Source organism: Xenopus laevis, chromosome 6S (genome assembly GCF_017654675.1).
Source record: "Xenopus laevis strain J_2021 chromosome 6S, Xenopus_laevis_v10.1, whole genome shotgun sequence".
NCBI classification, from domain to species: Eukaryota; Metazoa; Chordata; class Amphibia; order Anura; family Pipidae; genus Xenopus; species Xenopus laevis.
The window spans coordinates 22,689,754-22,707,733 of record NC_054382.1 but is presented as its reverse complement, the minus strand read 5'-3'; the positions used below and the strand labels follow the sequence as shown (position 1 = coordinate 22,707,733).

Sequence of the window (17,980 nt, the reverse complement as noted above, 5' to 3'; positions counted from 1 at the left end):
GACTAGATCCCTCTTAATGACAGTTCACTTAGTCATCGCCTTGTATATTAGCAGAAAGCAATACACAAAGGCCCAGTCTGTTTGCTGCCCCATACCAATGACAAGAGCCTTTAAATATATTGAAAAATGTGTCTGAAGCTCTGTAATGGATAGATATAGAACTGAGATATATGTTAGTGGATGTATTTCCAGTCAATCGCTGGTCTCCTATCACATTCACACACAGTAGGGAGCCTGTATGTTTTTGGGGTGTGGAACAAAAGAAATTGGAGCACCCAGAAGAAACCCACTCAAGCACAGGGAGAATGGTACAAACTCCTTGTAAGTTGCACAGGCTCTGCCAGAAACAAGCAATACCTGGGATGATGGGCAAATCTTAAAAATATCTTCAACTTCATTGTGTCCCAGGAGAATTTAAAAGAGATATTGACACCTGAAATTAAACTGGTTTCTAAATAAAGCATAATATTGTCTTTCCATGAGCTTTGCCATTATGCTATAAAAGCGCTTCCTGATGCTATTAGATCCCTATGTTTCTTTATGAGGGGCTGCCATGTTTCTGCTGCAGAAGTTAGAAATTTCTAACAGACAGGCTGAGAAGGGAATTATCAACATGACCTATATGCGACTTTGTATGTACATTATTATGTCAGTATCACTTAAAGAGGAGACAGATGGTATTTGGAGAAGGTTTTTGGCACCTTAAAGGAGAAGGAACGGCTAAAATTAAGTAAGCTTTTTCAGAAAGGTCTATATAAATTCACCAGTAAACTCTCAACATCCTCTGTCAAAAGTAACACAGCATTTCTTTCCTTCTATTGTGTACACATGGACTTCTGTATCAGACTTCCTGTTTTCATCTTAAACCTCCAGGGCTAGGGCTTGAGCATGCTCAGTTTGCTTCCCTCTCCCCCTACCTTTTTCCCCACCCCTGCGGTAATCTGAACCCAGAGCTATGAGAGAGCAGGAAGTGATGTCACAGCAAGCTAATATGGCAGCTGCTATCCTAAACAAACCGAGCCTCTAGAGCTGTTTACTTAGGTATGGTAAAGTATTCTGCAGAATAAATATAGTGTTCTAGCTTGCACCATTGTGGCTAATCTATTGGCAATAAACTGCTTCAGCAGCTTTCCTTCTCGTTTAACAACTGTGATGGATCCTGCAGTCTCCAGTAAACCACTGTTCTACTTGTCATGTTATTGGGTTCAAAATAAACACAGTAAACTGGGATAAAAAATAGCAAGTTCCATTGCCTGATGCAAATAAACGCACTCAGGAATTTGCTTTCTAGAAAGTTTACTGTTTTAACAGTTTAATTTATGGACTTAAGGGTAAGGCCACACTGGGCGTTTTGGGGAGATTTGGTAGCCTGGCTATTAATTGCCTCGTCTTTGCGGCGACCAAAGGCCTTCCCTAACTCTGCGCCGGCTAAAATGAAAAAACGCCGGCGCTAATCACATGCAGAAATTCGTTTTCCGAAGGCCGCTTGTGATTAGACGAGGCGATTAGTCGCCAGGCGACCAAATCTCCCCAAAATGCCCAGTCTGGCCTTACCCTAAGTGTCATTATTTCAGGGCAAAATCTTTACTCAAATGAACTGTTTTGGAACACAGACCTAAAATGTCTCTTCTAGTATTTGAGAGGTAGAAAACAAAATCATGGAGCAACTAGTAATGATCAGTAATGATGTGTAATTGACTCACAGATTCTGTTGTACCAAAGTCATTGTCGTTATCCAGCTTGGGAAATTGGCTCATTTCTTTTGTTAAAAATTTCCCTTTTAACTAAACAAAAAGATCTAGGCTGAGGGTTGTCCATTGATCTGTTCTCTTTCCAAACAGGCGCATTACAGCTAAGTGTGTGCAGATTTCCCTCTCGGTCATTGCTGCATAATGATGTGCTGGATAACCATGGAGCATTCAAATAAACAAGAACCAATGCAAATGTATCTGCGAAACAACATGTGGCATAGTTAACATTTCTCGCATGCCAGTTGTTGTTGACATTTCTCAGCAAATGGAAACAAACTCTTTTACTGGTCCAATTCTATAGGATAACACTCGTCGACAGTGTTTTCCCCGTTTGTCTACCATTTACTGTTTAGCTGTGTAAAAGGGTATTGGAATAGGACAGTGCTAAAAGCAGACACAGCTGAACGAGGCTTAGGAGTATGAAAAGAGAGACAAGGCAACTTAACTGGGGTATATGGGGGCTTGTTTACACAGACCAGGGGCAGTTGGGCAAAAGCTCTAAGGGCTCAAGAGTGTGTCCTATAATACTAAGTGCTTCTGCCTCTCTTGTAAAAATGCCTCAAGGACCTTTGCTCCTGAAACCAGTCCAATATGTGTTAGTGAGCTGTTAAACCTGTCTCCTTAAAGCAGAAGGAAACCTAGTTGGCGCAAAATCCCTCCCCCCCTCCCGTGTGTTGCCCACCCTCCCTCCTCCCCCCTGGCCTTTCCGTCCCGCTGGGCAAATGCCCCATACTTGTTACTTACCCTTCTGCGCAGGTCCAGTCCAGGGAGTTCACAGACGACATCTTCTTCCACGCGATCTTCTTCCTGCTTTGAACGGCGTTTTTGCGCATGCGCAGTAGGAGCATTTCGCCGGTACGGATCTACTGCGCATGTGCCAAAAGTCACGATGTACTTTGGGCGCATGCACAGTAGATCGTACCGGCGAAATGCTCCTATTGCGCATGCGCCGTTCAAAGCAGGAAGAAGATCGCGTGGAAGAAGATGTCGTCTGTGAACTCCCTGGACTGGACCTGCGCAGAAGGGTAAGTAACAAGTTAGGGGCATTTGCCCAGCGGGACGGGTAGGCCAGGGGGGAGGAGGGTGGGCAACACACGGGAGGGGGGGAGGGGTTTCGCGCCAACTAGGTTTCCTTCCCCTTAAAGGAATTGTTCAGTATAAAAACTAGATAGATAGGCTGTGCAAAATAAACAATGTTTCTAATATAGTTAGTTAGCCAAAAATGTAATGTATAAAGGCTGGAGTGATTGGATGTCTAACATAATAGCCAGAACACTACTTCCTGCTTTTCACTAAAAATTCACTAAAGGGCGAATTTTCGCCAGCGAACGCCCCACCACACTTCGCACCACTTCACCAAGCGCAAATCAGTTACCACTGCGCTTATTCGCTAAAATGCGAAATCTGTAGCTGAACACTGGCGAAGTTTCACTAGCATTCATTTGTCAGTGCGAACATTTCATAGCAAAAGTTCGCTGGCGTTCTTTTCTGCCTAGCGAAACTTCATTAGTACTCTTACATTTAGGTCAATTTGAAAAGGCGGATACATATAGATCGTATAGACGCCTTTATTGATATGTTGGTGCAAATGCTGGAAGTGGCCCCTTATTATTACAAATGTCCAACGAAGCAAAATAAAGACAAACGAGATCCTAGACATGAGCCCACCCTAAAACGAATGTTCCATGCCCCTCAAATGTCTGGGGAAAAATCTTTAATAGGACTTTTGAAGACAATCCCGCTTTAAAATATGAAAAAGTCACCAGCGTTTTTTTAGAACTTTTATGACTTTTCGGCATACAGGATATGATGTCACTGACATAAGATTGAGGATTGATGTAGCTTCATCTTATCAGTTTGCCTGCTCTAAGGTGGCGAAGCAAAATCTGGCAAAAGTGTAACGATCGTTTGCGGAGTAAAGATCGTTCGCCTGAGTGAAAATGCGCCTTGCAATAGGACGTGAAGCGACAATTTCTTTCGCTAGCAAATTGTCGTCTGCGCTTGTTAGTAAATTGGTGATGTCCCAGTGGAAGAGATTTCTGCCAAATTTTCGCTAGTGACGGCCACTTCGCCCGTAAATCTGCCCCTTGGTTTAAACTGATTGGTTACCAGGCAATAACCAATCAGTGAGTTATGGGGGGGGGCACATGGGCACAGGAAGTAGTGTTCTGGCTATTATGTTACACATCCAATCACTCCAGCCTTTATCGATTATATTTTTGCCTAACTAACTACATTAGAAACTTTTTTTATTTAGCACAGTCTATTTTCCAGTTATTTTTTAGACGGAACTGTTCTTTTAAGGCTGTTTTTATTACCGGCAATGCACAAAGCGTGATGAGCAAACCTTCTCTGTGTTTTGATGTTGGACATTTGAAAATGTTCTCCTTTATTCTCTTCTGGCAGGTTTCTTACACTGAGGGAACAGCAGTGATGGGTTTCGAAGACCCGAGATTACAGACGGATGATACTCCTATCAAATACTGTCTACAGACCAAATGGCCCTTTGTAGAACTTCTCTGGTCCACAGACAGGCCGCCCTCATTAAATTAATGGAACGCTGCAACGTATTATTATTGGAAATGGTCTATGGTCATGCTGGATATTGCAACTTTTTATTTTACTGTATATATCACACTGAAATCGATTACAGCAAATAGCTTTAATGGACAAACATTCCTGCGAGCAACATATACTGCATATTTCTCTTATTTCTTGTATCGGGTCACACTAATAACCCATTGCCACTGTCCCCCTGTCACCACTTCTGATGTTATTAACTGGAAGGTGCAAAAAGCATTTGTGTTCGGAGGTCCCCCTATCACCGCTCTCTGTGTTTCAGCCCTTTTATAGGAGCAGTGGCTGGAAACATTCACCCCTGGATAAATATGCCCCTTAGCATTCTAGGGTCCATTTAGGGTGAGCCTCTGCCTCCTCATAGAAGGATTTCAAATGATATAATAACATAGTAATATCAGTCAAGCTGTTGTTCCATTCATTTTCATTTTGATTGGCTTTCAGGTCTATCTAGCATGGGTGCCAGGCCTAAAGTTGGGATTGTATTCACTACTGACTTTTGCTTAGTACAGGCTAATACCTATGCTGACATCGTTTTTTATTGTACAGGTATGGGATCTATTATGCAGAATGTTCGGGACCTGGGGTTTTCCGGATAACTTTCCATAATTTGGATCTTATACCTTACCTTAAGTCTACAAGAAAATCATGTAAACATTAAATAAACCCAATAGGCTGATTTTGCCTCCAATAAGGATTAATTATATCTTAGTTTGGATCAAGTACAAGGAAATCAATTTAAAAAATTTGGATTATTTGATTATAATGGCGTCTATGGGAGACTGCCTTTCCGTAATTTGGAATATCGGATCCCTTATCTGTTTTGGCGCTGCTTTGACATTTCAATACCTGACACTTTTGTCTGAGTATTCTCTAAATTAGGGCACACCATGCCACGTGGGCAGGGGGCACATTCTAAAGACCAGTAAGGAGAATTTGGGGAAGAATTACTACTTTTTCCATTCAGATACTCCCAAAACCCCTATCTTAAATGTTTATGGGTGAAATTTACTTGCTGTCCTAGATATTCTAAGAACTATGAATAAATGTCGGCTACAATGATGTTTATATAGAGGAGCCTTGGCCAAATATTGGGGGGTCTCAAGGGACATGTACCAAAATGTTTGCTTTACAGCCTTGCTGTATCGGAAAGGCAGTTCCTTATATTATATCTTGAAAAAAGGGGAAAAGAAGCACACCATACTTCAGCTCTTGCCTTTAAATCATTTATTGTGGCACAAGCTTTCGGGTACAAACCTTTTCTCGGGTGCACCTGAGGAAGGGGTTGTCCCTGAAAGCTTGTGCCACATTTCTGCTGCAATAAATGCTTTAAAGGCAGGGGCCGAAGTATGGTGTGCTTCTTTTCTCCTTTTTTCAAGAGATTACCGTGTTGAAACAGCCTGGGATTGAATGCACCCTATAATTAACAAGGACATGGTGTGCCAATGATAAAATTGCTTTTGGATACCATTGGATCAGTAAGTCTGTCCAGACTGATAATCTAACCGACCAGGTAGTTCTTAGTAAGTGTTTGGGGTGCTGGCAGGTGTGAGAGGGGCAGTTAACCCACTTATATTCCCATGTTGTACTCGCTTTAGAACTTGTACTAGTGAGGCCTATTACAGTTTATTATTTCATACTCACAAAATTGCATTGATCTGGAGCCTGGACCAATGTCAGGGCAGCTGTAATTGTACCAAAGTCCTTATATAATTGTTCCCTTGTTACACGCTGTTTTTAAAGAAATCGACCTGATGGCATATGCTTTCATACGAGGCTGCTGTTCCTAAATTGGAAATTGCACTTGGAGAAACCCAGAAGCTGTACCAGAGCAATGTATATTTTTCAGACAATAACCTGTCTCAGAGAACTGACATGTAAGAAGTAGCATCCATCGCACTGGCTCTCGAGCAAGAGCTGAGCCGTTCTGTATGGGTTTCTTTCCAAGTGTTCCGATCTGTGCTATTGCCAAATACCCTTGTTCTGCCTGTTCCTGAGCAGCAGATTAAGCTCAATCCTTCTCTCCCTCGTGTTTATCACTGTGTTCAGCGCATGAGAAACATCTGTGACCACACGACTATGTTAAATTATTTATTATGATCACATTTCTGACCTTTAAATAAACAAACTCTTTTCTGAGCCGTGACCCATTGTATTAAACTTGTGCAGTTCATTCCTTGTTTCTCCCCCACAAAATGTGTATAGGAATAGTAATACGGCCTATATTATTTGCACAGTCACACTAATGTTTGCTAAAGTCAGTCTATTGTTTTATTTTAGAGGAAACGGTTTGGAGATATTGTGCTCAGCATCGCTTTAGCTATTGGCTGGATAGAATGGAGCCAAAGGGGCAAATTCACTAAGATTCGTAGTTGCGCCAGGCGTAACTTCGCCAGGCGTAGTTTCGCCAGCGCTCCGCAAATTCACTAAAATCCGAAGTTGCGCACAGGGGTAGCGTAAGGTTGCGAAGTTGCGCTATCGTTGATTCGCGAAGCGAAGTTACGCTAGCGATGGTTAATTTGCATACGGCGCCAAATTCAAATTTCAATGGAGGAATACGTACAATCACTACAAATGCCTGGGAAACCTTCAAAACATCAAATAAAATTTTTTTTTTGCCCTACACATGTGCCCACTGTATAGTTAAGTTGCCATGAGTTAGGAAATGTAGGGGGAAGGAGGGGAGCCCCAAAAAAATTTTCAATCTTTTTCAGCCTATCACCCATAATATAGAAAAAACGCCTATCTACTCTATTGCGCTTCGCCTGGTCTGAGGTGGCGAAGGAAGTCTAGCGTAAAAGGTAGCGTTCAGTACAATGCACGCGTTAGTGAATTTGCGTAGTTACGTCCGTTGCGCAAATTCGCCTGGCGTAAGGGTGCGAAGTAACACTAGCGAATTTACGCCAGTGTTCGTTAGTGAATTTGCGAAGTAACGAAAATGACCAACGCTAGCGAATTGACGCTAGCGTTGGGCGCTTCAGCGCATAGTGAATTTGCCCCTTATAGAAAGATGGCTATATAATACACAAAAGCCATGATTATCCTCTAAATGATATCCTTATAAACGGTGAGTTCTGATGCCATCAGTTATTAACGGTGAGTTCTGATGTCATTTCTGTCACCTGCCTCACTGAAACTTGTGTATTATAATAAATAAAGTACCCCCAGTTGTAAAATATGAGGATATTAGAAGTAACCTCGGAGTTCCATGACCTTCGGCCTCGTGTTTTAATATGGTCATGAAACTCCTCGGTAACTTATAATATCCTTATATTTTACAAGAGGGGGTACTTTATTCACTATATGAAGGGTGAGTAGTGATGTCATCAGTTATAAACCCTGAGTATTGATGTAATTTTGGTCACATGACTCACTAAAACTTGTGTATTATAATAAATAAAGTACCTCTTGTTGGAAAATATGAGGGTATTAGAAGTAACCCTGGAGTTCCATGACCTGTATAAAGGTACTCTGCCTTTGGTTTTGTGCTTTTATATGGTCATGGAACTAGGGATGCACCGAATCCATTATTTTGGATTCGGCCGAATCCTTCATGAAGGATTCAGATGAATACTGGACCGAATCCTAATTTGCATATGCAAATTAGGGGTGGAAAGGGGAATACATTTTTTACTTCCTTGTTTTTTGACAAAAAGTCACACGATTTCCCTCCCGCCCCTAATTTGCATATGCAAAGTCGGATTTGGTTCGGCCGGACAGAAGGATTCAGCCGAATAGCGGGTGGTTTGTTCACTATACTATGTATTCGGGATGCACCGAATCCACTATTTTGGATTCAGCCGAACCTCTGAATCCTTAGCGAAAGATTCGGCCGAATCCGAACCCTAATTTGCATATGCAAATTAGGGATGGGAAGGGGAAAAATGTTTTGCGTCCTTGTTTTCTGACAAAAAGTCACGCAATTTCTCTCCCCGCCTCTAATATGCATATGCAAATTAGGATTCAGTCGGCGATGCAGATGGATGTGGCCGAATCCTGCTGAAAAAGGCTAAATCCCGAACCGGATCCTGGATTTGGTGCATCCCTGCTATGTATGGCCCCTCACTAGAAGAAAGCATCCCACCCTGGTGCATTTGCTTCTTAAGAAGAGTGCTGAACTAGAGTAGCAGCTTGGGGATTAGAATCAATGATGGGTATTTTACATTAGCAGGATGAGGAATGACATATTACATGGTAGAATGAATTATTTGTAATATAAACAGTGTATTTAGAAATAAAAACTACAACATAAAAATCATGACAGAATCCCTTTAAGTCATTTACACAAGAGTTAATGTTCTCTATATTTTAGTACATTGGTTCAATTGCACTAATCAGAGAGATCAACTTACAGGTTGATTTAAAGGACAACTAAAGCTTAACTAAATAAGTAGCTAGAAATGTAAATTATGTGTTGGGCTTCTGTACCAGCCCAAGGCAACCACAGCCCTTTAGCAGTAAAGATCTGTGTCTCCAAAGATGCCCCAGTAGCTCCCCATCTTCTTTTCTGCTGATTCACTGCACATGCTCTGTGCTGCTGTCACTTACTGAGCTTAGGGACCCACTCACAATATACAGTACACATAGAATAGAAATGTCACAATATAAGGCTGATTAGTAATTAATACAGATAATTACAACATGGCAGCACAGAAACCAGTACAATTAGCATCAGAATTTAATAATCAGCCTTGTAGCATCAGCTTATATTACAGACCAACCTCATTTTCTGCTGGATAATTAGTGACGACCCCTAAGCTTAGCTTCTCAACAGCTGCTCAGAGCCCACTGAGCATGTGAGTGTCACAGACACTTTCCAAGATGGTGACCCCCTGTGACAAGTTTGAAGTCCTGGATCATTGCTGCTATTGACAAGCTGAAACTTTAGGCTGGTGCAATAAGTGTATTATATAAGGCTCTCTCGTTATTAGGTTGTGGCCAAACTGGTCCATTCAACATGGGGACAACTGAATTCTGTCATCTTCAGATCCAGGCAGAACAGAATAAAATCATGTACCGAAACGTTATAGGCAAGTGATCATCAAGGTGGGATGGCCAGTAGTAATCTCTGGGTAAACTCATTGCATTTGCTCAACAAGCAATTACCTCTCTATGGGTTATTTTTATTACTTTTATAGGTTTATTCTGACCATTGGCTTGAAGCCACAGAAAGGAAGATAAATGTGACATTTGCAAGAGCTCATTTAGTAAGAACTGACAGTTGTTTGAGTGCAAATCCCAGTAACATGCTTTTACAGCTGATAACCATCAGGCTTGTGTAGGGATACTGCCTTAGGGTAGGACTAACAGGATGTTTTCGGCGCGATCCGACGCACTGCGACAAAACGCCGGCATCAAATCGTATGCGACAGAAATAAGGTAAGAGATAGAAATGTCGGATGAAGTCGCAGCGTTGATTGGACACGACTGTCTCATGCAGACGCTGCATCTGCATCCAGGCCTGGATTTGTGGAAAGGCCACCTAGGCCTGGGCCTTGGGCAGCAGGATTTTAGGGGGGCGGTATGGTGCCCAACCACACCCACATTGGTTCAAAAACACTGGGGATGCGCTGGAGATACAAACATTTTGTACATTTCCCATGCCCAATCCACATCGCTCAGGTCCTGATTATGAAAATTTGCATGAATAAAGGGGGGACACGGGTGACAAGCGGCAGTAGGACTAGGGGTGTCCGCTATGTAAATCTGGCCCTGTTCGAAAATCCGCCATCTCAGACCTGCTGAGGTTGGGTCAGTGGCAGAGGTCCCTATCCTATTTTGAAGTTTCTGTGGTCTGCACTGGAATTTGAGCGATTCGGGAAAAAACTCAGAAAAAACAATACGATTCAGGTTTTTGGTAGATTTTTGATTAAATCGAGATTTTTTAATAATAAATAAGGTCAACTCATTGATTCTTGTTTAGTCGGACTTCTTTTTTATTTAAAAAATTTCTGATAAAGTTCATTTTGTTTAAACCTTTCCTTGTACTTTAAGGTTTTTTTCCTTTAAGCTTTTTTTATGTGAGGCTGTCTAGTTAATTAATAAATGATGCCTTTTAATATGATCTCCTATGGTTCCTGTTATAGGAAAATACGGTGTTGTCGATTTTAGGCATTATTCCTTCCTGCAACCCCACCCTAATTTAATACTATAATGAATTTGGCTTTAATACTGGTGTGGATGTAATACGAGTGACTGCTCTGTGTGATGGAAGTGTTACACCAAATGGTTAAAAGAAAAGGTTAAAAGAAACCCATGCTCTTTAACATCTGAGTTCATGATTTTTATTTCAAATCTAGGCACTAACATTCTATAAGGCTATTGAGTATAAAGCCAAAATAGCAAATAGCAAAAAGCATTTGTTTATGGGATATTTACAGGGTATGCAACAGATTGTTTGTTGCGATCAGAATGCAGCACCATTATAAACTATAAGTTACCAAAGAGCTTTTGGTATAATGCATAAAGGGTGAGCTTGTTGCTATGGTTACGTCATTCATATCATTGTGGCATTATTGTTGCTTGTTGCCATGGTTACAGCATTCGTCTCATTGTGACATCATTCTTGGCTCATTGTGACATCATTGTTGACTCATTGTGACATCATTGTTGGCTCATTGTGACATCATTGTTGGCTCATTGTGACATCATTGTTGGCTCATTGTGACATCATTGTTGGCACATTGCCAATGATGACATCACTAAGCAGCAGTAATATAAGGTGTTGTAAACCCTGGACAATCACATTCACAATTCCATCGATCTGTCAGAGTGGTGCAGCTTTGTGTTGCTCCACACTAACATTTCAAACTTTTCAAACTTTTCTACATATTACTACAGAAGATTAAAGAAAAATGAGTTTCAACTTCGTATTAGCTGTTATAACAGCCACAAGTTTATTTTTTCAGGTATGTTTAATTTTTTTCACATTAATGTTGCATTGCCTAAAATTGTTAGTAGACTTATTTAATAAGGAAGCTCAGAAGTGAATGGATGGTTTATGGTCTGAAATGGTTCCTGACAAGGTGGAGAAATGTTCACCATGATGAGCTTATTGGTTTAAACCAGGTTGATTGACAAAGCTTAAAATATTGTGTGCATTTTTTTTAACTTTATTCCTTTTTAGCTGAGTAATTAAACTTTCTTATTTTTTTTTTAGGATGGACAATTTACGTTTCTGATTGACGCACTTATTAATAATCCATACGTCTGCCTGTCCATACTGCTGACTGTTTTGGTGATCTCCGGCTTCAGACAGTTAGCGATTCTTATTGATCATGTGGATATGGAGGAGAAAGTAAAGGAGGAAAAGAAGAGAGCAAAACAACAGACAACTAAGATTCCAGCTAGAGAGAGACGTGAACTAAAATTATTTCAAGAAGACATTTCAAATTCGCCATTGCCTCGAATGCCCATTGACAAACCCTTCAACAAATACGCTTCCAAAGAAAGGAAACACTTGAAATCTGGTTATTTGAGATTCAGAAGTCCCCCTTGCTCCAAAAAACAATTCAAGATCTATATAACTCCCTTGATAACTGAGAATAATATTTTGTATAATGCCTTTCTATATACTGAAATCAAGAAGGCACAGAAGCGAGGGTCAGAAATCTTGGTGGACAGGACAGAAGACTTTAAAGGAAAATCCTGAAGAACATTTGTAGTGGAATGTCAGGGCATCGATAAATATTAAATAAATGTTTTTTTTTTATATGTATATTTTGTCCATTAGTCTTCTTTATTGTTTGGGTCCTTTGTGTTATGCAGTTCCCAGTATCTCATTTCATGGATCATCATTTTTATGTATAAATCTGGGGCTGGGTATATCAGTGGTTCTAGGCTTTATATCATAGTCCGCACTTTATATATAACTAATAAAATATTACATATAAGTGTTAGAGCTAATGTTATAAATAATAGGGATGCACCGAATCCAGGATTTGTTTCGGGAGGATTCAGCCTTTTTCAGCAGGATTTGAATCCTACCAGGCCGAATCAAATCCAAACCTAATTTGCATATTCAAATTAGGGTTGGGGAGGAAAATTGCAATTTTTTGTCACAAAACAAGGAAGTAAAAAATGTTTTCCCCTTCCCACCCCTAATTTGCATATTCGGATTTGGTTCGGTATTCGCCCGAATCTTTCGAGAAGTATTCAGGGGTTCAGCCGAATCCAAAATAGTGGATTTGGTGCATCCCTAATAAATATATTTTATTCGCTTTTATTGGGGTCAAGAAAGTAGGAAATGTGTGCAGCGTTCATCATTATAATTACAAAGTACAATTCAAATAAAAAATGGAATCTCAGGGTATTCTAGTGGAAAACAAATGGAAACAGAAACCTCTTTATTGGTTTATGCTTCCTGTTACAGCTGGTAATACTAATTAAAAGACAACTGATCTGGTCAACACATCTCCAAGCCTTTACTTTAATTGATCATTGTGTGAACTGGCAGATGTGAAAACAACAAATTGGTGTATTTATCATTTATATTAGGTTAATTCACATAAATGAGAATTAAAGCCTAACTGAAGAAGTTGACTAGAAATGTTGTACATTATGTTTTGGGCTTCTGTACCAGCCCAAGGCAATGACAGATCCGTGTCTCCAAAGATGCCCCAGTAGCTCCCCATCTTCTTTTCTGCTGATTCACTGCACATGCTCTGTGCTGCTGTCACTTACTGAGCTTAGGGACCCACTCACAATATACAGTACACTTAGAATAGAAATGTCACAAAATAAGGCTGATTAGTAATTAATATAGATAATTACTACATGGCAGCACAGAAACCAGTGCAATTAGCATCAGAATTTAGTAATCAGCCCTGTAGCATCAGCATATATTACAGGCCAACCTCATTTTCTGCTTGATAATTTGCAACAACCCCTAAGTTTAGCTTTTCAACAGCTGCTCAGAGCCCACTGAGCATGTGAGTGTCACTGACACTTTCCAAGATGGTGACCCCCTGTGACAAGTTTGAAGTCCTGGATCATTGCTGCTATTGACAAGCTGAAACTTTAGGCTGGTGCAATAAGTTTATTATATAAAATATGGCATTTTAGCCATATTAATTTTTAGTGTTTTTAAGTTCTCCTTTAAACCCAAATCTGCCCCAATCTACCCCCATTCTCTTCCTCAATCTGTCCAGAATATGCCCATGGCCATTACATTATCACCCTGCCCCTTTACATCACTTCCTTGCCCCATGTTGTGCCCCCTGCCCCATTTGTCACCGTGACTGTCAGTCATGCATCCAACTAGCAGCAAGTGTATTCAATAAGTGACATGGCAACTCTAGGAGAAGAAAACCCCTACGTTCACTCTGTACAAACTGTAGTTATTAAAAGGATTTCTGTTTCATCCTGACACATGATAAAACCCTGAATGGCTAATTAGAAGTAAATGTAGTGAGTGCACAGAAGCCAATAACTGAATTACTGATCAGCCTTGGAAGGTGGATGTAAAAAATGGCAGCCCTAGCACTTAGTTAGACGCACAGAAACAAATGTTTAAAGTCCCATGAACAGGTGGCCGGGTTAATTTTTATGGTGTAATCCAGGGGTCCTCAAACTTTTTAAGCAGAGGGCCAGTTCACGGTTCCTCAGACTGTTGGGGGGCCGGACTATAGTTAAAAAAAAAAATGAACAAATTCCCATGCACACTGCATATATCTTATTTGTAGTACAGGTAGTGCAAAAAAAATCATGAAGAAACAATACACTATTTAAAAAATGTACAATGAAGAACAATTTTAACTAACATAAACTTACCAGTATTTCAATGGGAAGTGTGGGCCTGCTTTTGGCTGATGAGATAATCAATATCCGGTTCCATGAAAACAGAAATTAAGAGAGCTCTGGGGTTTAATTGTAAAATTAAATTAAAACACTTCATTAATCATGTAAAAATAATTAATTCAGTGAGGAGATGCAAGGGAGAATGTATGGAGATGGGCAATGCAACAAGATTTAAAAAAAAAAAAATGGTGAAGAAATAGAGAAATAGGGCAAACAGAAATTAAGAAACCTTGTAAAATTAAATTAAAGAAGTTGGTGAGGGGCACAGTGTGTGTGTGGGTTTTGGGAATAATTAAGGCCGACATGTTCCCCCAATTCACTTTGCTCACCAGCGCAGTAGAAGAGACAGGAGCAGCAGATTCCGATCAGTTGGCAGAGGAGCAGTAGGTTACTTTTTAGCCTGCAGCCCACCAAAATGCGCAGCCACAGCCTGCCCTAGGATGTCAGGAAAAGCGCCAAATCCAGAGCGCTCCCTCCCTGATGCGCCTCTTGCGCCCCACGCGTAGCACGCCTCAGTGACGTCATCAGGGGGCCGACGTGAACATGCGCGCATACATAACTGATGCACCGCTTGTTCAAATGCCCATAGTTAGTCCAGCGGGAGGCCAGATTCGAGATTTCTATATTTTATTTTTTAAAAATATGGGGCAATTGCCAGCGTGGGCGGGGGCCCGGGTAAATGACATTGGAGGGCCGTATCCGGCCCGCGGGCCGTAGTTTGAGGACCCCTGGTGTAATCCCTTTAAAGTAGCTAATTATTTGTTTTCCTGAAGAATCACGCAGCTGCTTGTAAACTGGAAGGCTCTCTCGTTATTAGGTTGTGGCCAAACTGGTCCATTCAACATGGTGACAACTGAATTCTGTCATCTTCAGATCCAGGCAGAACAGAATAAAATCATGTACCAAAACGTTATAGGCAAGTGATCATCAAGGTGGGATGGCCAGTAGTAATCTCTGGGTAAACTCATTGCATTTGCTCAACAAGCAATTACCTCTCTATGGGTTATTTTTATTACTTTTATAGGTTTATTCTGACCATTGGCTTGAAGCCACAGAAAGGAAGATAAATGTGACACTTGCAAGAGCTCATTTAGTAAGAACTGACAGTTGTTTGAGTGCAAATCCCAGTAACATGCTTTTACAGCTGATAACCATCAGGCTTGTGTAGGGATACTGCCTTAGGGTAGGACTACACGGATGTTTTTGCCGCGATCCGACGCACTGCGACAAAACGCCGGCATCAAATCTTATTCAAGAGAAATAAGGTAAGAGATAGAAATGTCGGATGAAGTCGCAGCGTTGATTCGACACGACTGTCTCATGCAGACGCTGCATCTGCATCCAGGCCCGGATTTGTGGAAAGGCCACCTAGGCCTGGGCCTTGGGCAGCAGGATTTTAGGGGGCGGTATGGTGCCCAACCACAACCACATTGGTTCAAAAACACTGGGGATGCGCTGGAGATACAAACATTTTGTACATTTCCCATGTCCAATCCACATCGCTCAGGTCCCAATTATAAAAAATTTGCATGAATAAAGGGGGGACACGGGTGACAAGCGGCAGTGGGACTAGGGGCGCCCGCTATGTAAATCTGGCCCTGTCCGAAAATCCGCCATCTCAGACCTGCTGAGGTTGGGTCAGTGGCAGAGGTCCCTATCCTATTTTGAAGTTTCTGTGGTCTGCACTGGAATTTGAGCGATTCGGGAAAAAACTCAGAAAAAACAATACGATTCAGGTTTTTGGTAGATTTTTGATTAAATCGAGATTTTTTAATAATAAATAAGGTCAACTCATTGATTCTAGTTTAGTCGGACTTCTTTTTTATTTAAAAAATTTCTGATAAAGTTCATTTTGTTTAAACCTTTCCTTGTACTTTAAGGTTTTTTTCCTTTAAGGTTTTTTTATGTGAGGCTGTCTAGTTAATTAATAAATGATGCCTTTTAATATGATCTCCTATGGTTCCTGTTATAGGAAAATACGGTGTTGTCGATTTTAGGCATTATTCCTTCCTGCAACCCCACCCTAATTTAATACTATAATGGATTTGGCTTTAATACTGGTGTGGATGTAATACGAGTGACTGCTCTGTGTGATGGAAGTGTTACACCAAATGGTTAAAAGAAAAGATTAAAAGAAACCCATGCTCTTTAACATCTGAGTTCATGATTTTTATTTCAAATCTAGGCACTAACATTCTATAAGGCTATTGAGTATAAAGCCAAAATAGCAAATAGCAAAAAGCATTTGTTTATGGGATATTTACAGGGTATGCAACAGATTGTTTGTTGCGATCAGAATGCAGCACCATTATAAACTATAAGTTACCAAAGAGCTTTTGGTATAATGCATAAAGGGTGAGCTTGTTGCTATGGTTACGTCATTCATATCATTGTGGCATTATTGTTGCTTGTTGCCATGGTTACAGCATTCGTCTCATTGTGACATCATTCTTGGCTCATTGTGACATCATTGTTGACTCATTGTGACATCATTGTTGGCTCATTGTGACATCATTGTTGGCTCATTGTGACATCATTGTTGGCTCATTGTGACATCATTGTTGGCACATTGCCAATGATGACATCACTAAGCAGCAGTAATATAAGGTGTTGTAAACCCTGGACAATCACATTCACAATTCCATCGATCTGTCAGAGTGGTGCAGCTTTGTGTTGCTCCACACTAACATTTCAAACTTTTCAAACTTTTCTACATATTACTACAGAAGATTAAAGAAAAATGAGTTTCAACTTCGTATTAGCTGTTATAACAGCCACAAGTTTATTTTTTCAGGTATGTTTAATTTTTTTCACATTAATGTTGCATTGCCTAAAATTGTTAGTAGACTTATTTAATAAGGAAGCTCAGAAGTGAATGGATGGTTTATGGTCTGAAATGGTTCCTGACAAGGTGGAGAAATGTTCACCATGATGAGCTTATTGGTTTAAACCAGGTTGATTGACAAAGCTTAAAATATTGTGTGCATTTTTTTTAACTTTATTCCTTTTTAGCTGAGTAATTAAACTTTCTTATTTTTTTTTTAGGATGGACAATTTACGTTTCTGATTGACGCACTTATTAATAATCCATACGTCTGCCTGTCCATACTGCTGACTGTTTTGGTGATCTCCGGCTTCAGACAGTTAGCGATTCTTATTGATCATGTGGATATGGAGGAGAAAGTAAAGGAGGAAAAGAAGAGAGCAAAACAACAGACAACTAAGATTCCAGCTAGAGAGAGACGTGAACTAAAATTATTTCAAGAAGACATTTCAAATTCGCCATTGCCTCGAATGCCCATTGACAAACCCTTCAACAAATACGCTTCCAAAGAAAGGAAACACTTGAAATCTGGTTATTTGAGATTCAGAAGTCCCCCTTGCTCCAAAAAACAATTCAAGATCTATATAACTCCCTTGATAACTGAGAATAATATTTTGTATAATGCCTTTCTATATACTGAAATCAAGAAGGCACAGAAGCGAGGGTCAGAAATCTTGGTGGACAGGACAGAAGACTTTAAAGGAAAATCCTGAAGAACATTTGTAGTGGAATGTCAGGGCATCGATAAATATTAAATAAATGTTTTTTTTTTATATGTATATTTTGTCCATTAGTCTTCTTTATTGTTTGGGTCCTTTGTGTTATGCAGTTCCCAGTATCTCATTTCATGGATCATCATTTTTATGTATAAATCTGGGGCTGGGTATATCAGTGGTTCTAGGCTTTATATCATAGTCCGCACTTTATATATAACTAATAAAATATTACATATAAGTGTTAGAGCTAATGTTATAAATAATAGGGATGCACCGAATCCAGGATTTGTTTCGGGAGGATTCAGCCTTTTTCA

General features: G+C 40.3%; 1 protein-coding gene across 4 annotated transcripts in view; it reads left to right on the top strand.

Moving 5' to 3' along the window:
* mindy3.S (MINDY lysine 48 deubiquitinase 3 S homeolog) overlaps window positions 1-6,467 on the top strand; it is a 54,502-nt gene extending 48,035 nt beyond the window's left edge. For all 4 annotated transcript variants that reach the window (XM_018269149.2, XM_018269151.2, XM_018269152.2 and 1 more), the window contains exon 16: window positions 4,158-6,467. In XM_018269149.2, the coding sequence (XP_018124638.1) occupies window positions 4,158-4,304 (147 nt within the window). In that variant the 3' untranslated portion in view covers window positions 4,305-6,467. The remainder of the gene's footprint in view (window positions 1-4,157) is intronic.
* Window positions 6,468-17,980: the final 11,513 nt, after the last annotated feature.